The 17,587-nt window shown below is 46.8% G+C and overlaps 2 protein-coding genes across 4 annotated transcripts in view; one reads left to right on the top strand and one right to left on the bottom strand.

Moving 5' to 3' along the window:
- Positions 1 to 5,455: 5,455 nt before the first annotated feature.
- On the bottom strand, positions 5,456 to 10,648 carry MED8 (mediator complex subunit 8). 3 transcript variants are annotated; one of them, XM_032303603.1, is made up of 8 exons: positions 10,573 to 10,648; positions 9,122 to 9,240; positions 8,278 to 8,422; positions 7,611 to 7,751; positions 7,332 to 7,413; positions 6,711 to 6,959; positions 5,775 to 5,835; positions 5,456 to 5,700 (listed from the first exon to the last, which is right to left on the bottom strand). In XM_032303603.1, exons 1-8 carry the CDS (start codon positions 10,576 to 10,578, stop codon positions 5,697 to 5,699), a joined length of 807 nt encoding a protein of 268 aa, XP_032159494.1. In that variant the 5' UTR covers positions 10,579 to 10,648; the 3' UTR covers positions 5,456 to 5,696. The 3 variants fall into 3 exon arrangements, with proteins under 3 accessions (XP_032159494.1, XP_032159493.1, XP_032159492.1); XM_032303602.1 differs by having other exon boundaries at positions 5,456 to 5,835; positions 10,573 to 10,647; XM_032303601.1 differs by lacking the exon at positions 10,573 to 10,648 and having other exon boundaries at positions 5,456 to 5,835; positions 9,122 to 10,043.
- A 39-nt stretch (positions 10,649 to 10,687) lies between these two features.
- The window catches only part of SZT2 (SZT2 subunit of KICSTOR complex), a 52,352-nt gene continuing 45,452 nt past the window's right edge, over positions 10,688 to 17,587 (top strand). The window contains 1 exon segment of the mRNA XM_032303593.1: positions 10,688 to 10,809. Coding sequence (XP_032159484.1) covers positions 10,783 to 10,809 — 27 coding nt within the window. The 5' untranslated portion in view covers positions 10,688 to 10,782.

Below are 17,587 nucleotides of genomic sequence, written 5' to 3'. Positions count from 1 at the left end.
CGACAGGAGTAGGTGACACTGACAGGATGAGTTATTAATTAGATGAACAAGGGAGCTGGGAGCAGGAAAAAGAGAGGGCAGACAGTCCAAGTAGAGGGCAGAGCCTCTGTCAGCATTGGTGGTGTGACACAGCACCTGACTCCCAGTCCTGACTCCAGCTGAGAGTACTTATGGCTTAGCGGCAAGGACAGCGGAGCAGCTGGGACACAGCAAGGCCTACAGGACTGGTGGGAGTGTGAAGAGAGGCAAGCATAGGCTCTGGTCGGTGATACCCGGGGAATCCCAACAGCAGCCCATGAAGACCTGCACCCAGACCTAGTAAGTGTGGACAAATGAGGAGGGAGCTCATCACAACTGCAGAGAGGGCTATGCGTGGTGCAGGGCCCCCTTTAAGGAGAGAACTGTAGGCAGACTGGAACTGAGCCTTCAGCTGGTTGGGACAGAGATACAGTTTAGGAGGGAGGACAAAGAACACTTCAGGTGAGGGAGCTTGTCATTTGGTCTCAAAGCAAAATGACATGATTTAAGAACCCGAACTGGGCTTTAATGGAAGAGCATGGGTGTCAACTAAGAGGGAGAAAAAAAATTCACAAAACTAGATTTGAAAATGACTTATTACACCAGGTAAACCAATGTGAAAATGCTCTGCATTGGGGGCTGGAGAGACACCGTGGGGGATAAGATGTGCGCCAAGGATCTCTCCGGAGGCCGAGTCCTGAGGCTGAGCATTACGTCAGCATAAACAAGCTACAGAGGGAGGAAGAGGTGATCTTCTCAGAAAGGGACTGATTGATCACTGGCTTAAGCAACAATTGCGGACAGCAGAGTTCTAGATGCTGCCCCAAGGATAGCGAATATTTATCAAGCTTTCATTGTAAAGCACTATTCTGAGTACTTCATTATGTATTAATCTCTTTAAACATCACGATATAGCAACCCTATGATATAGCCACTAATATCATCATCCCCAGGAATGAGGAAACAGGCACAGAGTAAATGAGCTTTACCAAGCCACACAGCTAGTAAGTGGCACAGCTAGGATTTGAACCTAGGCAGTCTGAACATGCTCATTTAACCAAAATGCTAGCTCCCCCAAGTCAACTAAATCACACTACTACTGCTAATAGTAGCAGCTAGCATTTACGGTGTTTATGATGGGCCCGATGCTGTAGGACACCAGACACAAAGATCATCGAGCTCCCAGGTAGATGAATTGCAATTCAAACCCTGACAGTTCAGGGTGCTTGAACTTGGGGGACAATAAAGAGCATAAAAAAAGAGGTAACTGACCTTACTTAAGAGTGGCATTGAGTTGTGCCTGCACTGGGTTATTGAATAAGAGACCTTTATATGTAAGAAGGTGAAAAAGTTGGTTGGTCCCAAATTATTAAGTGGTTTGAATAAAAGAATAAGTTTTGTTTGTATCGGGGCATCCCAAAGAATGTTGTTTCAGAGGACTGGCTTGTGGGCTGAATTTTGAAAAACGACTAGGTATTCATCAGACAGAATGATGGAGCAAATGTTACTTGCAGAGGGAATGGTGGGACTAAAGGAACGGAGGCTAGAAAGTTTGTTCCTTTCAGGAAACTTCAAGCAGCTTGTATGGCTCAGGAGCAGAATGGGCAGCAGGACAATAGAGAAACTAAGTCAGGAGAAGTCAGGGGGCCAGATCACACAGAATCTTACTTGCCTTTCCAGGAAATGTGAGAGGTTTTCAATCTTTTTCAATGAAGTAAATGTAATGGCAGAAAAGACAGAAAGAAATATCCCCCAGGAAATCTGGTGGCTTACTCTGAACTCCTTCAGATTAGTAGGAACTCCCTGAAGTCTATTTTCTCCATATAATGTATACGTGATAATTTTGTGTTCTCTGTTTAAATTACTTACCCTCAAGAAAATGAGTGTTCCGGGGTGATTTGATCCTAGGACTTCCAGCATGCCTGGCACACCAACCTGCCAGGTGCGTGGACTCCAGTTTGAGAAACGAGGAGGGAACTATCAAAAGGATTTTAATCAGAGAAGCAATGTGATCTGATCAGCTGTTTAGAAAGACCTGGCAGCCACAGCAAAGATGGGTCAGGAGTGAGAAACAGGGAGCCCGAACAACACTTTCAGGGAAAGAGGCCCAGGGCCTTAAATGCAGGGCAGGATGGACAGTTATCAGGGAGCAAGAACAGATAGGATTTGGCCCCTGACTGGGTCATGAAGGGCTGGGACAGAGAGGGAAGGGTTTAGGATGGCTTCCACCGACATGGATAGGTCACACCCAGGAAACTACGGAAAAAAAATCAGGTTCAGAGGGAAGGATGACTGGACTTGAACATTCAGAATCTGAGGAACCGGGGCACCTGGGTGGCTCAGTGGGTTAAGCCGCTGCCTTCGGCTCGGGTCATGATCTCAGGGTCCTGGGATCGAGTCCCACATTGGGCTCTCTGCTCGGCAGGGAGCCTGCTTCCCTCTCTCTCTCTCTCTGCCTGCCTCTCCATCTACTTGTGATTTCTCTCTGTCAAATAAATAAATAAAATCTTTAAAAAAAAAAAAAAAGAATCTGAGGAACCTATGGATCCTAGGGGCAGAGAGCTCTGAGCTGAAAATAAAAGTGTTAGTCACAGAGACAGCAGGCAGATGGACAGAAGGCCAAAAGCTGCAGAAATGGAATGGTCAGAGACACAGGGGCCAAGTGGGGAGAAAGAGATGAGAAGGAAGTGGTCAGTTCTAGGAAATGCCATGGAGATCAAGTAAAATGGACCCTGAAAAAATTCTGGATTAAGCCAGTAGGTCAACGTACATCCCTTAGTGATTTCTCTGGACAGTAATTAGGAGTTGACCCAGGGTGGGCGTTTGGAAAGGTTCAGCCTCCCGTCCTGCCTGGTGCTGGGATCAGCTCACACGGCTCCTATGTCCACAGGGCACAGAGAATACATTGTCTGTAAGGAGGATTATTCTGTACAAGAAGCTCAGACAAAGGGAGAGGTTGTTCCCAGCTGCCTGGGGGAGGTGAGAATGGGGTGGGAAAAGGGACCAGCCTTCCACTAGGGCATTCCTGCAGAGTTCAGCTTCCTCCCCAACGGCGGGACAGGAGGTGGGCAATCAACACCTCCAGCTCGGTCCTCAAGCCAGAACCCATTACAGAGCTGGAAGGAGCACTCAGCTACAATCGATTGATTTGGGCTGTTTCACAAGAAAGCACAAGGTTAAGTAAAGTTGGCTGGGTAGGGCAGCAGTAGACCTCAGAAGGGGTAGAGAATGGGGTGACTGGGGTAATGAGTGAAAGGGAGGGTCAACAATGACAGAATTCTAGCCACAGGGCAGAGCTGGGGACAGAGTGGTCCTAGGCAGTGGCTTTCATGCAGATATGGATTAAGCTTCTGCCTTCAGTGGGATGAACTGTGTGCTGCAGAAAGCTCTCACGGTTTCACAGGGCTGCTTTCTCCACCCTAGGCACAATCCCGATTAGGAGATGGCCTAATCTCCTCCTCCAGGTGCCCCAAGATTAGGAGAAAGCACAGTACCCAGGCAAAACCGAGTAGTCAGAAACAGGAATACCACCAAAGAGGAGCAAGAGAGCCATCTTTTACAAATCCTAAATCTGAGCAAGTAAGCACACCACTTCATCTTCTTCAAAGAGGGCGCCATATATATTCACTCCTGAGGGAATGGAGGAAATGCGTGTGAGGGGAGGGAGATACTTTCCACTGGGGCATTTACTGGGTTGTATAGGTCCCAAAGTTGGTGATGCTACACAGGTGTATGTACTCCAGAGGATGTAGGGGTGTGAGGGGGTTGGAAATAACGTGTTTCCAGAGTGAAGAATATAGGGATGTGAGTGCCTCCAGAGTATGGCTTGTTTGCATAACGGCCCAAGATGTAAGTGAGGTCCTGCTCATGCTTCTGTTGGGGCAGGAGGATACTTCCACCCTAGGAGGACAAGGAACCCATTTCAAATATTATGGTGGGAATGAAGGTACTATTGGTCTGAGACAACAAAGAAAGTTGGGGTTGGTGCCTCTCAATAGAAGGGAATCTTCTGGTAGAATTAAGGACAGCAGTCCCCAAAAGCTGCTTCAGGGGTTTCAAAGATGAACTTTATCCAGTATGACAGTTAGCTTTGACACTTCCAGTGGCGGGGGTGGGGGTAAGAACCTAAGGAACACTTGAGCAGGCAGGCAGAGCAATAAGGCAGTATTGCTGAAGTGGGGGAAAGGTCTGGCATTGCCTCACAGCTGAAAACAGGAGGCCCCCATGCTGCTGTATGCTATGACCACTGAACTCTGCGGATCCCATCTCGTCTTGATGGGGCAGGAAGGGATGACATCAGGGACCACTTTCCCAGTCCTTTGCTGCCACAGCCTGGCAGAATTCTGCCCGGCACAAAACAAATGCCTATGTCCCGCTGTGTGACAGGGGAGAACAGAAGACAGGCAGCCAGCAGGTATGAGCAGGCCCTCCTCATACCGCTCAGGATTTTCAGATCAAAGCTAATTGAAGCTAAGAAAACATTTTACAGAGAACAAATGAGAACTGCCTTGCAGCGACTCTGGAAGTCTCTGTCACTGGGTCTCTGATCCTTACATAGCTCTCTCATAAATCGCTGTCTGCTAACCCTGACACGGTGGCCTCCAGTTTAAATAACTTCATTCAGAGAAACCCTTCCGTCCCCTCCTGACTCAGACCCCGCCCCAGCGCCTGCAAAGGCGCACTGAGAAAGGCAGCTTAGCAGCAGACCCAACTCACGCCGCTCTTCAGCTTGATGCAAAGCAGGCAGAGGTCCTGGGTGGCTGTCCCCACCCACCAGCAATCTGGCTCTTAGCTGAGTTTCAGAGGACTGGAGGAAAGCCATCCTGGCTGGAGTCCAGGCACCACACACTTTTATGAGGACAACTAAAACCTGAAGAAAGACAGTGCGAAGTGGAATTCCCCTCTCCCTCTAAAATAAGGAAAATGAGTCCAGGAAGAAGGGGCTTCTTCATGTGCAAAGAAAATCCCTTTCTCACACAGTCCTACCTGGTAGAGCCCGATCTTGGGAAGCCCCCACCCAGAGGACCTGTCAACATCTTCTTTCCTCTGTAGGGGATGAGGTAAAGGGTAGGCGACTTTGTGACTATTGCCCGGGTAAGAGCTGAACTAGCTTCTTAAAGGAGAGGAGGAGGAGAGCAGACCCACACTTCACCCGAGCCGCAGGTGGACCGTTTGACCCAGCCCAGCAGCTTCGCTGCCCACAGCCTGGAGAGATGGCCAGGATGGAACCTGGGCAGGGGGGATAGCCGAGCCGGCATGCCCCTAAGGACTCACAGAGGCTACGACAGTTTCTGGCTGCACAAAGTAAGCACAGGCTTTCAAACAGAACGAGGCAGCCCGTGACCCTGAGTCCGTCGGCTCACCACTGAGGTGAAGCAGTGTCAGATCCCACTAAGTTCCGGATCCAGGACTGAGGAGGGCAGCGGGGAGAAGTGGCTGTAGAAACTATCATTTATTGAATACCCGTCATTTCACAGACTGTACTAAGTATTTTACATTCATTTCTCTTTTTAATCCTTACAACATCCCTATGAGGTAGGTATCATTGCCATTTACAAACAAGAAAACAGGCTGAGAAAAATTAAGTCACTTGCCCAAGGTCACTCAGCTAGTCAATGGTGGATCTGGGATCTGTCTGGTGCCGAAAGCCCATGTTCTCTTCGTTGTACCCATCTAGTTCAGCTGAGGGAAGAAGGCAATTTCACCGCCAGCTCTGCAAGGGACACCGGGGAGTGGAGGTTGCCGGCCACACTCACCGCTGGTAGGGATGCATTGAAGCTGACTTGATGTTGGTCTTTATTCCACTTGGCATTTTCCCTAAAAGAAACATGAAGAAAGACACTTGTAGCATGGTGAGACTTTCATGATATACCAGAGCGATGGTCTCCCGGGTTCCCTTCCCTTCTGCCACCCCTCTGCTCTATTGTCTCAGAACCTCTGTGGCCTCTGACCCTGGGTAGTAAAGATCAGAGGTGTGGGTCTTAAACAGCCCTCTCCCTGAAGGTGTCTGGGAGGAGAGGGCTGATAGCAGGAGGGGTTGAAACACACCCGTCAGTCTCCTACTCAGCTACTCCCAGAAGAGACAGTTAGTCCCCATTTAATGCCACAGGTTAAAAAAAAAATTTATATATATATATATTTATATTTAAAAATTTATATATATATATCTTTTCTCTTATTATAATTGCTCCTTTTCCCAGACAGCTTTGAAAAAAAAATTAATAACTCTTTTAGCCACGTACATCTTAACTCATTCAGACTGTTCTCGTAACTATTAACGGTAAGCAGGAGAGACAGGATACAGAGAAGAATACATGGAGCTTGCCTGTTTGTCACTTCCCAGTGCACCTACTGAATGGTCTTAAGACTGTTGGTCTCTCTAAGAAAAGACCCTGACAGCACACCTAGTATCCAGAGTAAAAGGGACAGAACATCGCTGAGGCAGCTTCTAAGACAGGTGTGGGGGGGAGGCACAGTTTCTGTTGTTTGAAGTTCTTCCTTTCTCTGGAAAGGACTCTTGCTGCTACAGACTGTCAAGGAGATTTTTACTTCTGAAAAATTGTTTTATGGGTCATGGTCCAAGAAGAAAAGGAGAAAATCTACAGCTCTGGGATGCTGGGGGCTCGGACAATGCAGCTTATTCCTGTTTCCATTCTCAAGGTCTGCTACCATGTCATTCCCTGCCCCCTCACCTGTTTGACCTGCTTGAGCCATCTGTACGCCACTGAGCAGCGGCTGCTGCTGGCTTGGAGCTCCTGCCATCTGCACCTGCTGCAGTCCTGAGGCTCCGGCAAGGATGGTCCCAGCTCCAGGCTGGCCTGGCTGGCCAGGACCACTGCTGCCTGAAGGTCTCCAGTTAGACAGCCCCTTCCCAAAGGCCACGGCAGCTACTAAAGCATTGGTGTCTGCAGGGTTAAAGGTCTGCTTGTTTGGCCGGAGACCTGAAGAAAAAGGTGAAGTGAGGAGGCTGAGGTATGTCTCTGACCCTGGACTGAAGCTAGCGGCAGGAAGATCAGGCTGAGCCCCAGGGTTCGGAGCACCAGAGCTCAGTAGCATCCACACTCACCAGCAGCCCAGAAGGAGAGCCCCCAAAGACTCCCACAACTATCTCAGAATTCCCTCCTCTCATTTTGCCCATTTCTGCCACCTGCTCTGGGGCTAGCCCTAAGTACACATGCCAAACAGAATGGACAGTCCCTTTCCGAAGCAGTTGGGTCTCCCGTCCTCCCTCCACCACCACCGAAACCACCACTCCTATTCCAGCGAGTCCCTCACTCTTTTCCTTCTCCATTTCGCCACCCATCCCTCCGTACCTCCACTCTCCGATTCCCGTTCCTCTTTGCTGATTTTCTCCAGAAGGTTTGAGCACATTTTATTTAAGCTCTGGATCTGCTTCTGTAACACACACACGTTTGTGCAGAGATCAGGGATATCAAGAAATGAGTGTGGTGAAGTTTCTTCCCTGTGCTCTTCCAGGGGCAACTTATGGGTAACCAACTGTGCATCCCCACCAGACACAGATGCTAATGCCTAGCTTCTTGTGATGGGACTTGGGGTATGGGGCGGGGGATGAGGGGGAGAGGCTGTCCAACCTGAGCTGCATCAGCACCAATGCGGGCCGCATCTGTGGTTAACTGCTTTTCTTGTTCTTCGACCTCAGGGTCGGGCTTGGTTCTCAGATGGTCAGGGACCACCTCATGGCTGAAAACAGGCACTCGTCCTTCAGTCTGCCGCTGTAACACAGATTTTTATTGATCCTCCTATGCAACCCAAGTAGACTCAGTCTAGCATGACATATACAGTTCCTTCCATAGGCAAATGATACATTCTCAGGGAAAACACCACCTGACACTTATAATATCTAGCTTCCAGGGGCACTACTGCCCTTACTCCCTGCTTCCTTTCTGTCTCCTCATACTTCTCTTTCTACCAGACCTAGGGGCAAGTTTCTCTTTGCTACATTTTAACGTAATACCAAAACGGACAAACTCATAAAAGGACATAGTTTTTGCTCAAGGTAGGTATTGGAGGAGAAAGGTCTTTGCCTTAGTGACACAGGCCTCAGGTTTATTTGGCACTATTTGGGAGTGGCTCCCCAACTCCAGAAGTAAGAAAAGCAGGGTCTCCAAAATGCAGCCCTTGCTTTCTACCACCACACACTACGCCTTCAGAACTTCTAAAATAACCCAGCAACAATTGTGCTCTAAGTCCTCATCTAAGAATTTAATTTTCCATGTCGTACCCTTCTCTTTCTCTTACCATAAGATCTTCATCGCGGTCTGGGGACAACACCAGAGGGATGATGACCTGGTTACGGAACAGTGGTGTCTTTTCATGCTTCAAGACCTTGTTCAAAGTGTTCAGCTGTCCGGAGAGCAAAGCAAAGCTGTCCAGGACAGAGGGCCTGGTGGTGATAAGAAGGTGTCAGAATGTTCTCAGTAAAGTAGCACTGAAGCGGTCCTTCAGACTAGGAATACCCAGGCTCACCCCAGAAAGGCTCCTAGCACTTCACCTGGACTGGGCAGGAATCAGACTGGCTCCCAGGGATTGTGGGGTTAGGAAAGAGGGACACACTTTAAGTTTCTGACACAGGTGGAAAATTAAGGCAGTTCATTCTCTGAATGGGATGAGGACCAGTGGCAAAATAAGAACCACGGCTATACCTATCACTAAACATTCAGAAACTGGGTGAAGACCTCCTTTCAGGCCTAAAAATAGGATCCACACTTCCAGAGTAGGCTGGACCTAAAAGACTCAGCAATATCTCTCATAAGAGATCCAGGATGAACACTGGATTCTTACTGTAGCAGGAGGACCCACTGAGGGAATACCTCCTCCCAGAGAAGTCAAGGGTGAGAATCGAAAGCTAGAAAGAACTTTGGTTGGGAAACTGGACATTTCTCTACTTCCTTGCCATGGTGGCCCTAAGACAAACTTCACTTGTTAAATGTTGGGAAACCCAGCTCTTTCCAAATCGAAAGATGTTTGCCTAGTTCTAAGTTATGACATCACTGGAGATGTCCTATCCACCAGGAGACCTGCCCCCCCTCACCGAACACACACACCCATGGAGCCCTCCTCAGCTTGCCCTGGCAACCCTTACCAGGTCAGCCGGTCATACTCGTTCTCCAACTTGTAAATGAAACTCCCCAGTGAGTTCTTCAGATCAGCAACTTGACTCAGCAGTGCATCTAATGATGCCTCAAGCTGCTTCTCCTCCCTCTGCACCAATAGGAACATACAGAGGAAGGCTGAAAACCCAGGATGACAGTATGCAAAACTAGTCAAGTAACACAGGATCTCCCTGGCGCAGGAGAGCCAGACTGTTTTCTATCTTTGGTATTTGGGTTACAGACAGCATCAACCCTTAGACCTTTCAATCCATTCCCCTGACCTCAATTCCTCCTTTCTCTCATCATCTCCTAATTCATGTCTGGCTTTTCTCTGCATTGGAAACACTCTGTACTCACTCACTGAGACATTTTCACAAGACCTAATGCCTAGTGTTTATTATCTTTTGTGCATGTCTGCAGCATATGTATTTCAGCTTCTTCTGTACTAGAACCTGCCTCGTGAGCCTGGCAGTTCTTGCCAATAACAATCTCCAGGAAAACCTACCCACATATCAAGGCTTTCCCTGAATACCAGGCTTGTACCACCACTGCTCCCCACTCTCTCCCACTCTTCCTTTGGCCTTAGCATTTGATGTTTTCAAACTTCTTCTTGCCGAATTAATCGACACTCGTTTTATCTCTGTGCCAGTATTCCTGTGTCCCTTTCACAAGTTTAGTCAACTTATAAACATTTACTGACAAAGAACCAGGTGCAAGAAAGTAAGTGGCAAGTGACAAACAAAACAAAACAAAATAAAGGCACACGCTCCTAAGCACCAGAGAAACAATTTTAAATGCTGGGGTGTCTGCAAGCATTTCCTCTCCATCTGCTGTCTCCAGTTTTACTTCATTTCTTCATCCTTAACAACTAACGGGCTCAGGCTGGGAAGAATGATGCAAAATCGTCTTGCAAACTCACCAATGTGTATGACAGGAGCCTCGATCCTGGGTTCCACCCACAGCCTCAGATTATAATTAGCTCAGCTTTCTGCCACCCCACCCTGCAATTCCTTCACCGCCCCCCACCCACCCCAATCCCCACTTCTCTCCAATTCCAGTTCCCTTGTTATGTCTGCATCCGACAGCGTCCATTCAACAGTCTAGGCCGGGGCCTGAGCCAACCCGCTACTTTCTTGAGCCGTCTTCCTTGGACTGCATTTCAACCTTCCCAGGTTACAGCAGCCTGATCCCTTCGTGCACCCCAGCAAGTCCGCGAGGTCTCCTTCCTCGCAACTCGGCCAGTCTCCTGCTAGATGGGCCCCACCCCCACCTCTGCAGTCGGCCGCGCCTCCCCATCCCGCGGGCCCATACCCGTCAGCTCTGGACTCTGCCCTCTCCTGCCAGCCCCAACTCCTCACTCTCCTCGGCCAGCCCACTCTCAGTCCAGTTGCCTGAAGCTAGCTAACTAGCTAGCGGTCAACAGTCCCAAAACCGCGCTCACCTGCATCGCGGCGGCAGCGGCGGCGGCAGCGACTTCCCCTTCCGGTTTTCAAGTCAGCGAGCCACTCTGAGAAAGCTCCGTCCCCCAATCAGAAAGCTCAGAGCTCGGCCCTCCCACTTACTTCCGGCTTCTGCGAGGCTCCTGTAGCCGGGTCAGGGGTCACCAGTGGAGCATCTTCTCTGGCCCGGGCCGGCGCGGGAGGGCTGTGTGATGGCCTCGGAGCGCCCGGAGCCGGAGGTGAGGGGCGGGCGGGCGCAACGCTGGGCGCTGGGCCCCGAGCCCCGAGAGGGAGGGTCCGGCAGCCCGGCGCGGCGGCGGCCTCCTCCTGGCCTGGGGGCAGCCGGGCCGAGTTGCCTGGGCAGAGATGGGCCCAGCCCGGAAGGCCCGACAATTGAACCTCCTCCCCGTGACCCGCAGTTTTCTCCGTGGGGGAAGGGGGGGGGGTTGCTAGAGCAAAAACCCGTCGCTTTTTGTTTATTAAAATTTCAGATACGTCGCCGACTCTAGAGCTCTCGGATTTTTCAGTTTTAATAATGATAGTAGCAAAACCTGTGGTTTGATTTTCTGCTGCAGTTTCCATGGGCAACACGGCAATAGACCTACTTTGCTGGTTTATGCATTTCCCCAAACATTGGAATGCCATGAACAGCATGAATTAATTTAGTTGTGGCGCTTGTGAACTTAGGGAGCAGCTTTTGTTTCGTGAAAAAACATTTGACTCGGAGTGATACCTCGTCCGGATACTGGCACTGCTCTTTAGCTATCTGTGCAACTTTGGGCAAGTCTTGACTATCCGGATCCTGTTTCCTTCTTCATAGAATACCTGTTTTATGGTGTGTTGTGAGGACCTTATGTATTAAAACAGAAAGTGTATATGAGGCATCCATCAGGTGCTAATGCAAGGAACTTCTAGCCACACGATGTTATTCAAACTTGTACGAGGAAGGGAAGGTGGCAATATCCTTTCTCACTTACAGATAAGGAAACTGAAAAATGAAGGAGGTTAAGTGCCTTACCCAAGGGCTACTCGGCGGGGGAGTGGCAGAGTTTTGAAGTTAAAAGATCTGAGCATAAAACCTATTAGATTTGGAAAGAACAACATCACTAGAAGAGGTGCCCAGTGTTCTAAGAGAGTACATGAGTAGGTGGGCAGGGCGAAGGATGTGTATAATGACATAAATAGTAGTCATTATGTAGCGAATGCTTACTGCATGCCAGGCACCAGCCTCTGCACTTCACCAATACCAGTTAATGCTCTCATCCCTAGACACTTTCATCATCTCCATCTTTCGGTTGGGGAAATTGAAGCACACAGCTCACCAGAGTCACATGGTTACACAGTTAGTAAGTAGTAGAGCCAGGACTCTCAATCAGGTGGCCTGGCTCCAGATCTTACGTTTTTAACCATCGTGATTATAGTATAATAATACTGTAGCCACAGGATGGTAAATCTCCAGTTTGTTGGGATTTGATGTGTTGAGACCAAAGTTTAAGTAGGAAACCTTGTGCTGTTTAAAAGAATCAGATGGGGCGCCTGGGTGGCTCAGTGAGTTGAACTCTTGGTTTCAGCCTGGGTCATGATCTTGGGGTCATGAGATCGAGTCCCACCTTGGGAAGGGAGTCTGCTTGAAATTCTCTCTCCCCCTTCCCTTTCACCCCTCAAATAAATAAATAAATCTTCAGAAAAAAAATAAAAGAATCAGATATATTCCACAGGGAATGGTGGAATAGCCCATGCGTTGGAAATATCAACATTGAGAAAGACTGAAAGAATTTGAAGTACATCTTAAGGATTAAGATGAGAGGAAATGGGGGGATGTTGTAGGGAAATACAACATACTTTTTTGGCAGATATGTAAAATGGCATTGTCCAGGGCACCTGGGTGGCTCTGTCGGTTAAGCATCTGGCATCTAATTTCGGTGCATGTCCTGATGTCAGGATCATGGGATCAGCCTCAGGTCATGCTCCACATTCAATGGGGAGTCTGCTTGAGATTCTTTCTCTCCTTCTCTACCCCTCCCCCCCATAAATAAATAATTCTTCAAAAAAAAAATAAAATAGCACTGCCCAGTAGAAATCTAATGGAAGCCATTTATGTAAATTTTTTAGTAGCCATGTTTAAAAGGATAAGAAAACAAATGAAATCAATTCTAGTAATGTGTTTTATTTAACTTTACATTTGCAAAATATTACCATTTCATTGTGTGATAAATATTAAAAATTATGAGATATTTATCATTCTTTTTTTTAAACAACACAAATAAGATTTTTTATTTGTCACCATTAAATGTCTGAATTATAAACAGATTCTTTTTTTTAAAAAAAGATTTTATTTATTTACTTGACATACAGAGATCACAAGTAGACAGAGAGGCAAGCAGAGAGAGAGAGGAGGAAGCAGGCTCCCCACTAAGCAGAGAGCCTGATGCGGGGCTCGATCCTAGGACCCCAAGATCATGACCCGAGCCGAAGGCAGAGGCTTTAACCCACTGAGCCATCCAGGCACCCCTATAAACAGATTCCTGGACTGGTGGCTCATATACATCCCCTTGTTCAGCTTTAGTACTAGTCTCATTCCCCGTAGCTTTTCCAGAACTACTACCTGCACCATGAATCTCCATGAGCTTTCCCAGTTCAAACTTGGGCTTCTTCAGCATTTTTACTTTTCTAACCAAGACATCATAGAGTGGATAAATAGACTGACAAGCTTTTTCTGTATCTTTTCCAATGCTGTCTGGAATCAGTTTATTGACCACTTCTTTCAAGTCATTTGTCTGAATCACTCAGGTCACAGTCTCCATCATCTTTTTCTGAATTTGGCGGACCTGTTGGTGCTGAGCATAAGAGGTCTTCCGAATCTGATTATTGCATTTTTTAGTAAAACCGACACGAAATAGACAAAACAAATAACCATCGGTAGTCTTTTTTTTTTTTTTTTAAGATTTTATTTATTCGACTGACAGCGATCACAAGTAGGCAGAGAAGCAGGCAGAGAGAGAGGAGGATGCAGGCTCCCTGCCAAGCAGAGAGCCCAATGCGGGGCTCGATCCCAGGACCCTGGGACCATGACCTGAGCCGAAGGCAGAGGCTTTAAACCACTGAGCCACCCAGGCGCCCTTAGCTTGAATTTTCTAAGTGCAACTTCATTCCGCAAATCAGCAAGGCTCACTTGAAAAACACGACCCCTGAGGCCATCAGATACAATTTTGGTTCCTTGAGTTCTTGTGACTAATGTTTTCCCAATATTTCTTTTTTTTTTTTTTTTAAGATTTTATTTATTTATTTGACAGAAATCACAAGTAGGCAGAGAGAGGGGGTGAAGCAGGCTCCCTGCTGAGCAGAGAGCCCGATGCAGGGCTCAATCCCAGGACCCTGGGATCATGACCTGAGCTGAAGGCAGAAGCTTATCCCACTGAGCCACCCAGGCGCCCCCCAATACTTCTTAAATTGAACATAGCTGGTGCTTTCACATCATGCCAATATTTCTTAGCTCCCTTTCTTGGCTCCTTTTTTGCCGCCTTTTGTAGGGTGCTTGTTCTTGCTGACTACCTTTGCGCTGCTCAGGGAGCCAAAAGGTATCATTCTTTTTTGTACCAAATTTTTAAAAATCCAGCATGTGTTTTACACTTAACAGTACATTTCATTTTGGACCATTGGAGTAGCCACATTTTACTCAGTAGCCCCATTTGGTAGTGGCTACTGTATTGATCAGTGCAGATCTGTAGTAACTTGGAGTGAAGACACAAACTGGTGGAAGTCTCATTCAGCCAAAAGTTAAGCATGTGTTAAGTTCTTGATTTGCATTTCTGAAAATTTTATCTCAGTCAGGGGAGTGAAGAGGTCTGCCCCTGGGCAGAATAGTGACTTTTAGAGGTTGTTGCAATTCTAAGAGAAAAAAAAAATTGGGCATAGTCAGATTTAAGAAGTCATTCATTCATCAAATACTGAAAATACTTTACGAATGCTCCTATGGACTCAGAATTGTGCTAAGTATTAGGGTGGATGCCAAGCAGTGTGAGACAGACATGTCCCCTATTTTAATGGAGTAAATAAACGTTGACTTATAATGAGGGCTGCAAAGGAAAACTACAGAATAAATGAGTGTTTGAAAGGAGTTCTTAACTGACTCTGTTAAGAAGTATGAGGGGAGAGGTGAGTTGGGATGCCTTTTCAGAGAAACGACATTTCACTCTGAAGAATGAGTAAAAGTTGGCTGTGAGCAGAGGCAACAGTGAAAATCCTGGGGTGAGAAGGGTCTAGAAGCAGCTGCTAATGTGGGTGCAATGGGGCAGTGAGAATAGCTAACACCGAGAATAGCTAACACTTCAGGAGGGCTTACCGACTATCACCTAATCCTTGTAGAATCTCCATGAAATAGGCATTATTATTTTCCCAGTGTCACAGATGAGGAAACTAAGGCACAAAGAGTTTAAGTAACTTCACCACCAAGGCCTTACACTAATAAGCAGTAGCAGAACCAGTGTTTAAAAGATCCTAGGTGCTCTAACTCTGTGGGAGATTGGGGAGAGAGGAGAAAAGGAGTGAGGCTGAGCCTGTGCTAAAGGTTCCAGACTTTGGCGTGTACGCAGTAGTTAGGAGCCTTCAGACAGTTCAAGGGGGGAAGTATCGAAATTATTTCATGGAATTCTGTTAAGAGAGAATAGCATTAGGGTTGGAAAAGTCTTCAAAGATTATTTATACCCTAACCACAAAGGGGCAGGTACAAAGAACAAACAAAACCAACAAATTGAGACAGGCAATGTTTCCTTCATCCTAGTATACGTGGTATGCAGCACAGTGCCTAATAATGTGTTATTCATCTTGTTAGACATGGTATGGAGGCCTCAATAAGTGTTCCAAAGAATGCTAGGCTTCTTCTATCATTGTTTGGATTCTCATGTTTAATTGCAACAACATCCGTATGAAGTAGACATTCTCACCTACATGTTATCAATGAAGAAACTGAGGTCTGGAAAAATTAAGTAACTTGTCCAAGCTCACATAGATAGCAAATAGTAAAGCCAGATTTGAATCCAGGTCTCTGACTCCAGAACCCTGCTGTGTCTTTGCCAGACCACTCCAAGAGTAATGCACATGAGTCTTGGGGATTAAATATCAGGGAACTGAAGCTCCGTGTGAGTGTGGATGCTGGGAGAACACAACCATTTCAGAGATTGTCAGGCATTAAAGTGGAAGAATCCCTTGGGGAAGCTTGTTAAATTTAGGTTCCTGAGTCCTGTCAACTCAAATTCAGTTGGTCTGGGTCATGCCCAGAAATCTGCATTTTTTTTTTTTTTTAAGATTTTATTTATTTGACAGACAGAGATCTCAAGTCGGCAGAGAGGAGGCAGAGAGAGAGAGGAGGAAGCAGCCTCCCTGATGTAAGGATCCATCCCGGACACTGGGATCATGACCTGAGCCAAAGGCAGAGGCTTTAACCCACAGAGCCACCCAGGCGCCCCCAGAAATCTGCATTTTAATAAGCACTTCAGGCCATTCTGATGTACCTGGTCCTTGGATCACACTTCGAAAACTACTGTTTTAGCTGCTTGGATTAATTCTTTATTTTTCTGGTTCTGATCAGTTATATCTTGAATATGAGGATCTCTTCGAGATGGTGGTTTGAACACATAGCTGTTGACTTTGAAGGCTCGTGGATGAGGGAGAATGTTGTGAGAAGGTTCACACTGAACAACCGTCCCTAGTTTCAAGAGGTGGATTCTGTAAGAACTAGTTGATGACCTAGGTAGGCTTCAGCTTGGCCTTGAGCAGTCAGTCCATAGTTCAAAATAACTTTCAAGACAAGGTGGAGAAATTAAAGCAATACAGTGATGGAATTAAGCAGCCTACTAACTACTACTAATCTAAAGAACATTTCTAATACCACAGCCCCCCAGTGTGTCCTCCATCTGGTTTATTCCCCCCTTTCTCCTCACCTAGCAAACCCTGCTCAACCTTCAGTGTCACTTTCTCCTAAGATCTAACCTGGGTTAAGTTACTTTGTTGTATGCTGCCATAGAACCACATTCTTCTCCTTTAGTGCACTTACTCAGTTTGTAATAATACAGTAAGTAGAATGGTTATATGATCAGGGTTGGTTTTTTTTCCCCCCTTTTATTATAGGGTAAATTTTGTGAGAGCAGAGAATGCCAATTTTTGCCTTCCATGGTATCCTTAGGACCTAGCCCAGTCCTATCAATTTGTTGACCAATGCCTGAATGCACACTCATCTTGTCTTTGTCCTCTTTGGACCAGGTTGAGTTTTTGATGGCATCTGACGAAATTAGCAGGGACATTAAGCTAGAAAGAGATTTGCTAGAGGGCAGAACAGCACTCTGAGCCTCACAATAGAGTAATAGACTGAATTTATCCAATGTAACAGGACTAATTGAATAATTGTATGTGTCCCAAAAAGCCTGCATGAGGACAGAATGGAGGGTGTGTCTTAACAGCAACACAAGTGAGAAAGTCATGAAGGTTCCCTGCACCAACAGGATGGTGAAGCTTCCAAATAGAGCTTAGGAGACTCTGAATCTGTGGCCACACCTAGGTATTGTCTTCCATTCTGGCCCCCACATTTTAAGTTGGAAAAGAGACCAGCCAGTGTTCATAGGCATATCATCGAAGATATAAAATAGTGAAGAAACTGGAGACCATGCCGTTTGAGATCTACCTGAAAAATTTAGGAGAAGTTTATTATGGAGAAGCAGAGACTTGGGCCTGCCCTCAGATGTTTGATAGAGTCTCCTTAACCAAAAGTGGTTTAGATGTATTCAAGAGAACAGATCTCAAGGGTGGGTTAAGACGATCTCAAGAAGACATTTTGGCTCAGTATGAGGAAACGCCCAGCTATGCCACGGAACTGGAGAAGAGCAAAAAAAGCTGGTGAATGGCTGTGTGGGACTCCTTTCAGACTTAGAGAAGCACCTTTTCGATGAATTATTTGTTATTACTTGTTACGCTAATATGCACATTTATCCTTTTACATGCTGTTGGGGTAGGTGATCATACTTT

This window comes from Mustela erminea, chromosome 10 (assembly GCF_009829155.1).
Source record: "Mustela erminea isolate mMusErm1 chromosome 10, mMusErm1.Pri, whole genome shotgun sequence".
Lineage (NCBI taxonomy): Eukaryota > Metazoa > Chordata > Mammalia > Carnivora > Mustelidae > Mustela > Mustela erminea.
This window is presented reverse-complemented; position numbering and strand designations above follow the sequence as displayed.

Bases quoted from the DNA above. Each gene is read 5' to 3' on its own strand.
- MED8 (XM_032303601.1), bottom strand. From the start codon at position 9,258: ATGTTCCTATTGGTGCAGAGGGAGGAGAAGCAGCTTGAGGCATCATTA. The intron at 7,752-8,277 runs GTAAGAGAAAGA...TCTGTGTTACAG, and splicing joins ACCGCGATGAAGATCTTATG to CGGCAGACTGAAGGACGAGT. The intron at 6,960-7,331 runs GTACGGAGGGAT...CTTTTTCTTCAG, and splicing joins ACGGGAATCGGAGAGTGGAG to GTCTCCGGCCAAACAAGCAG.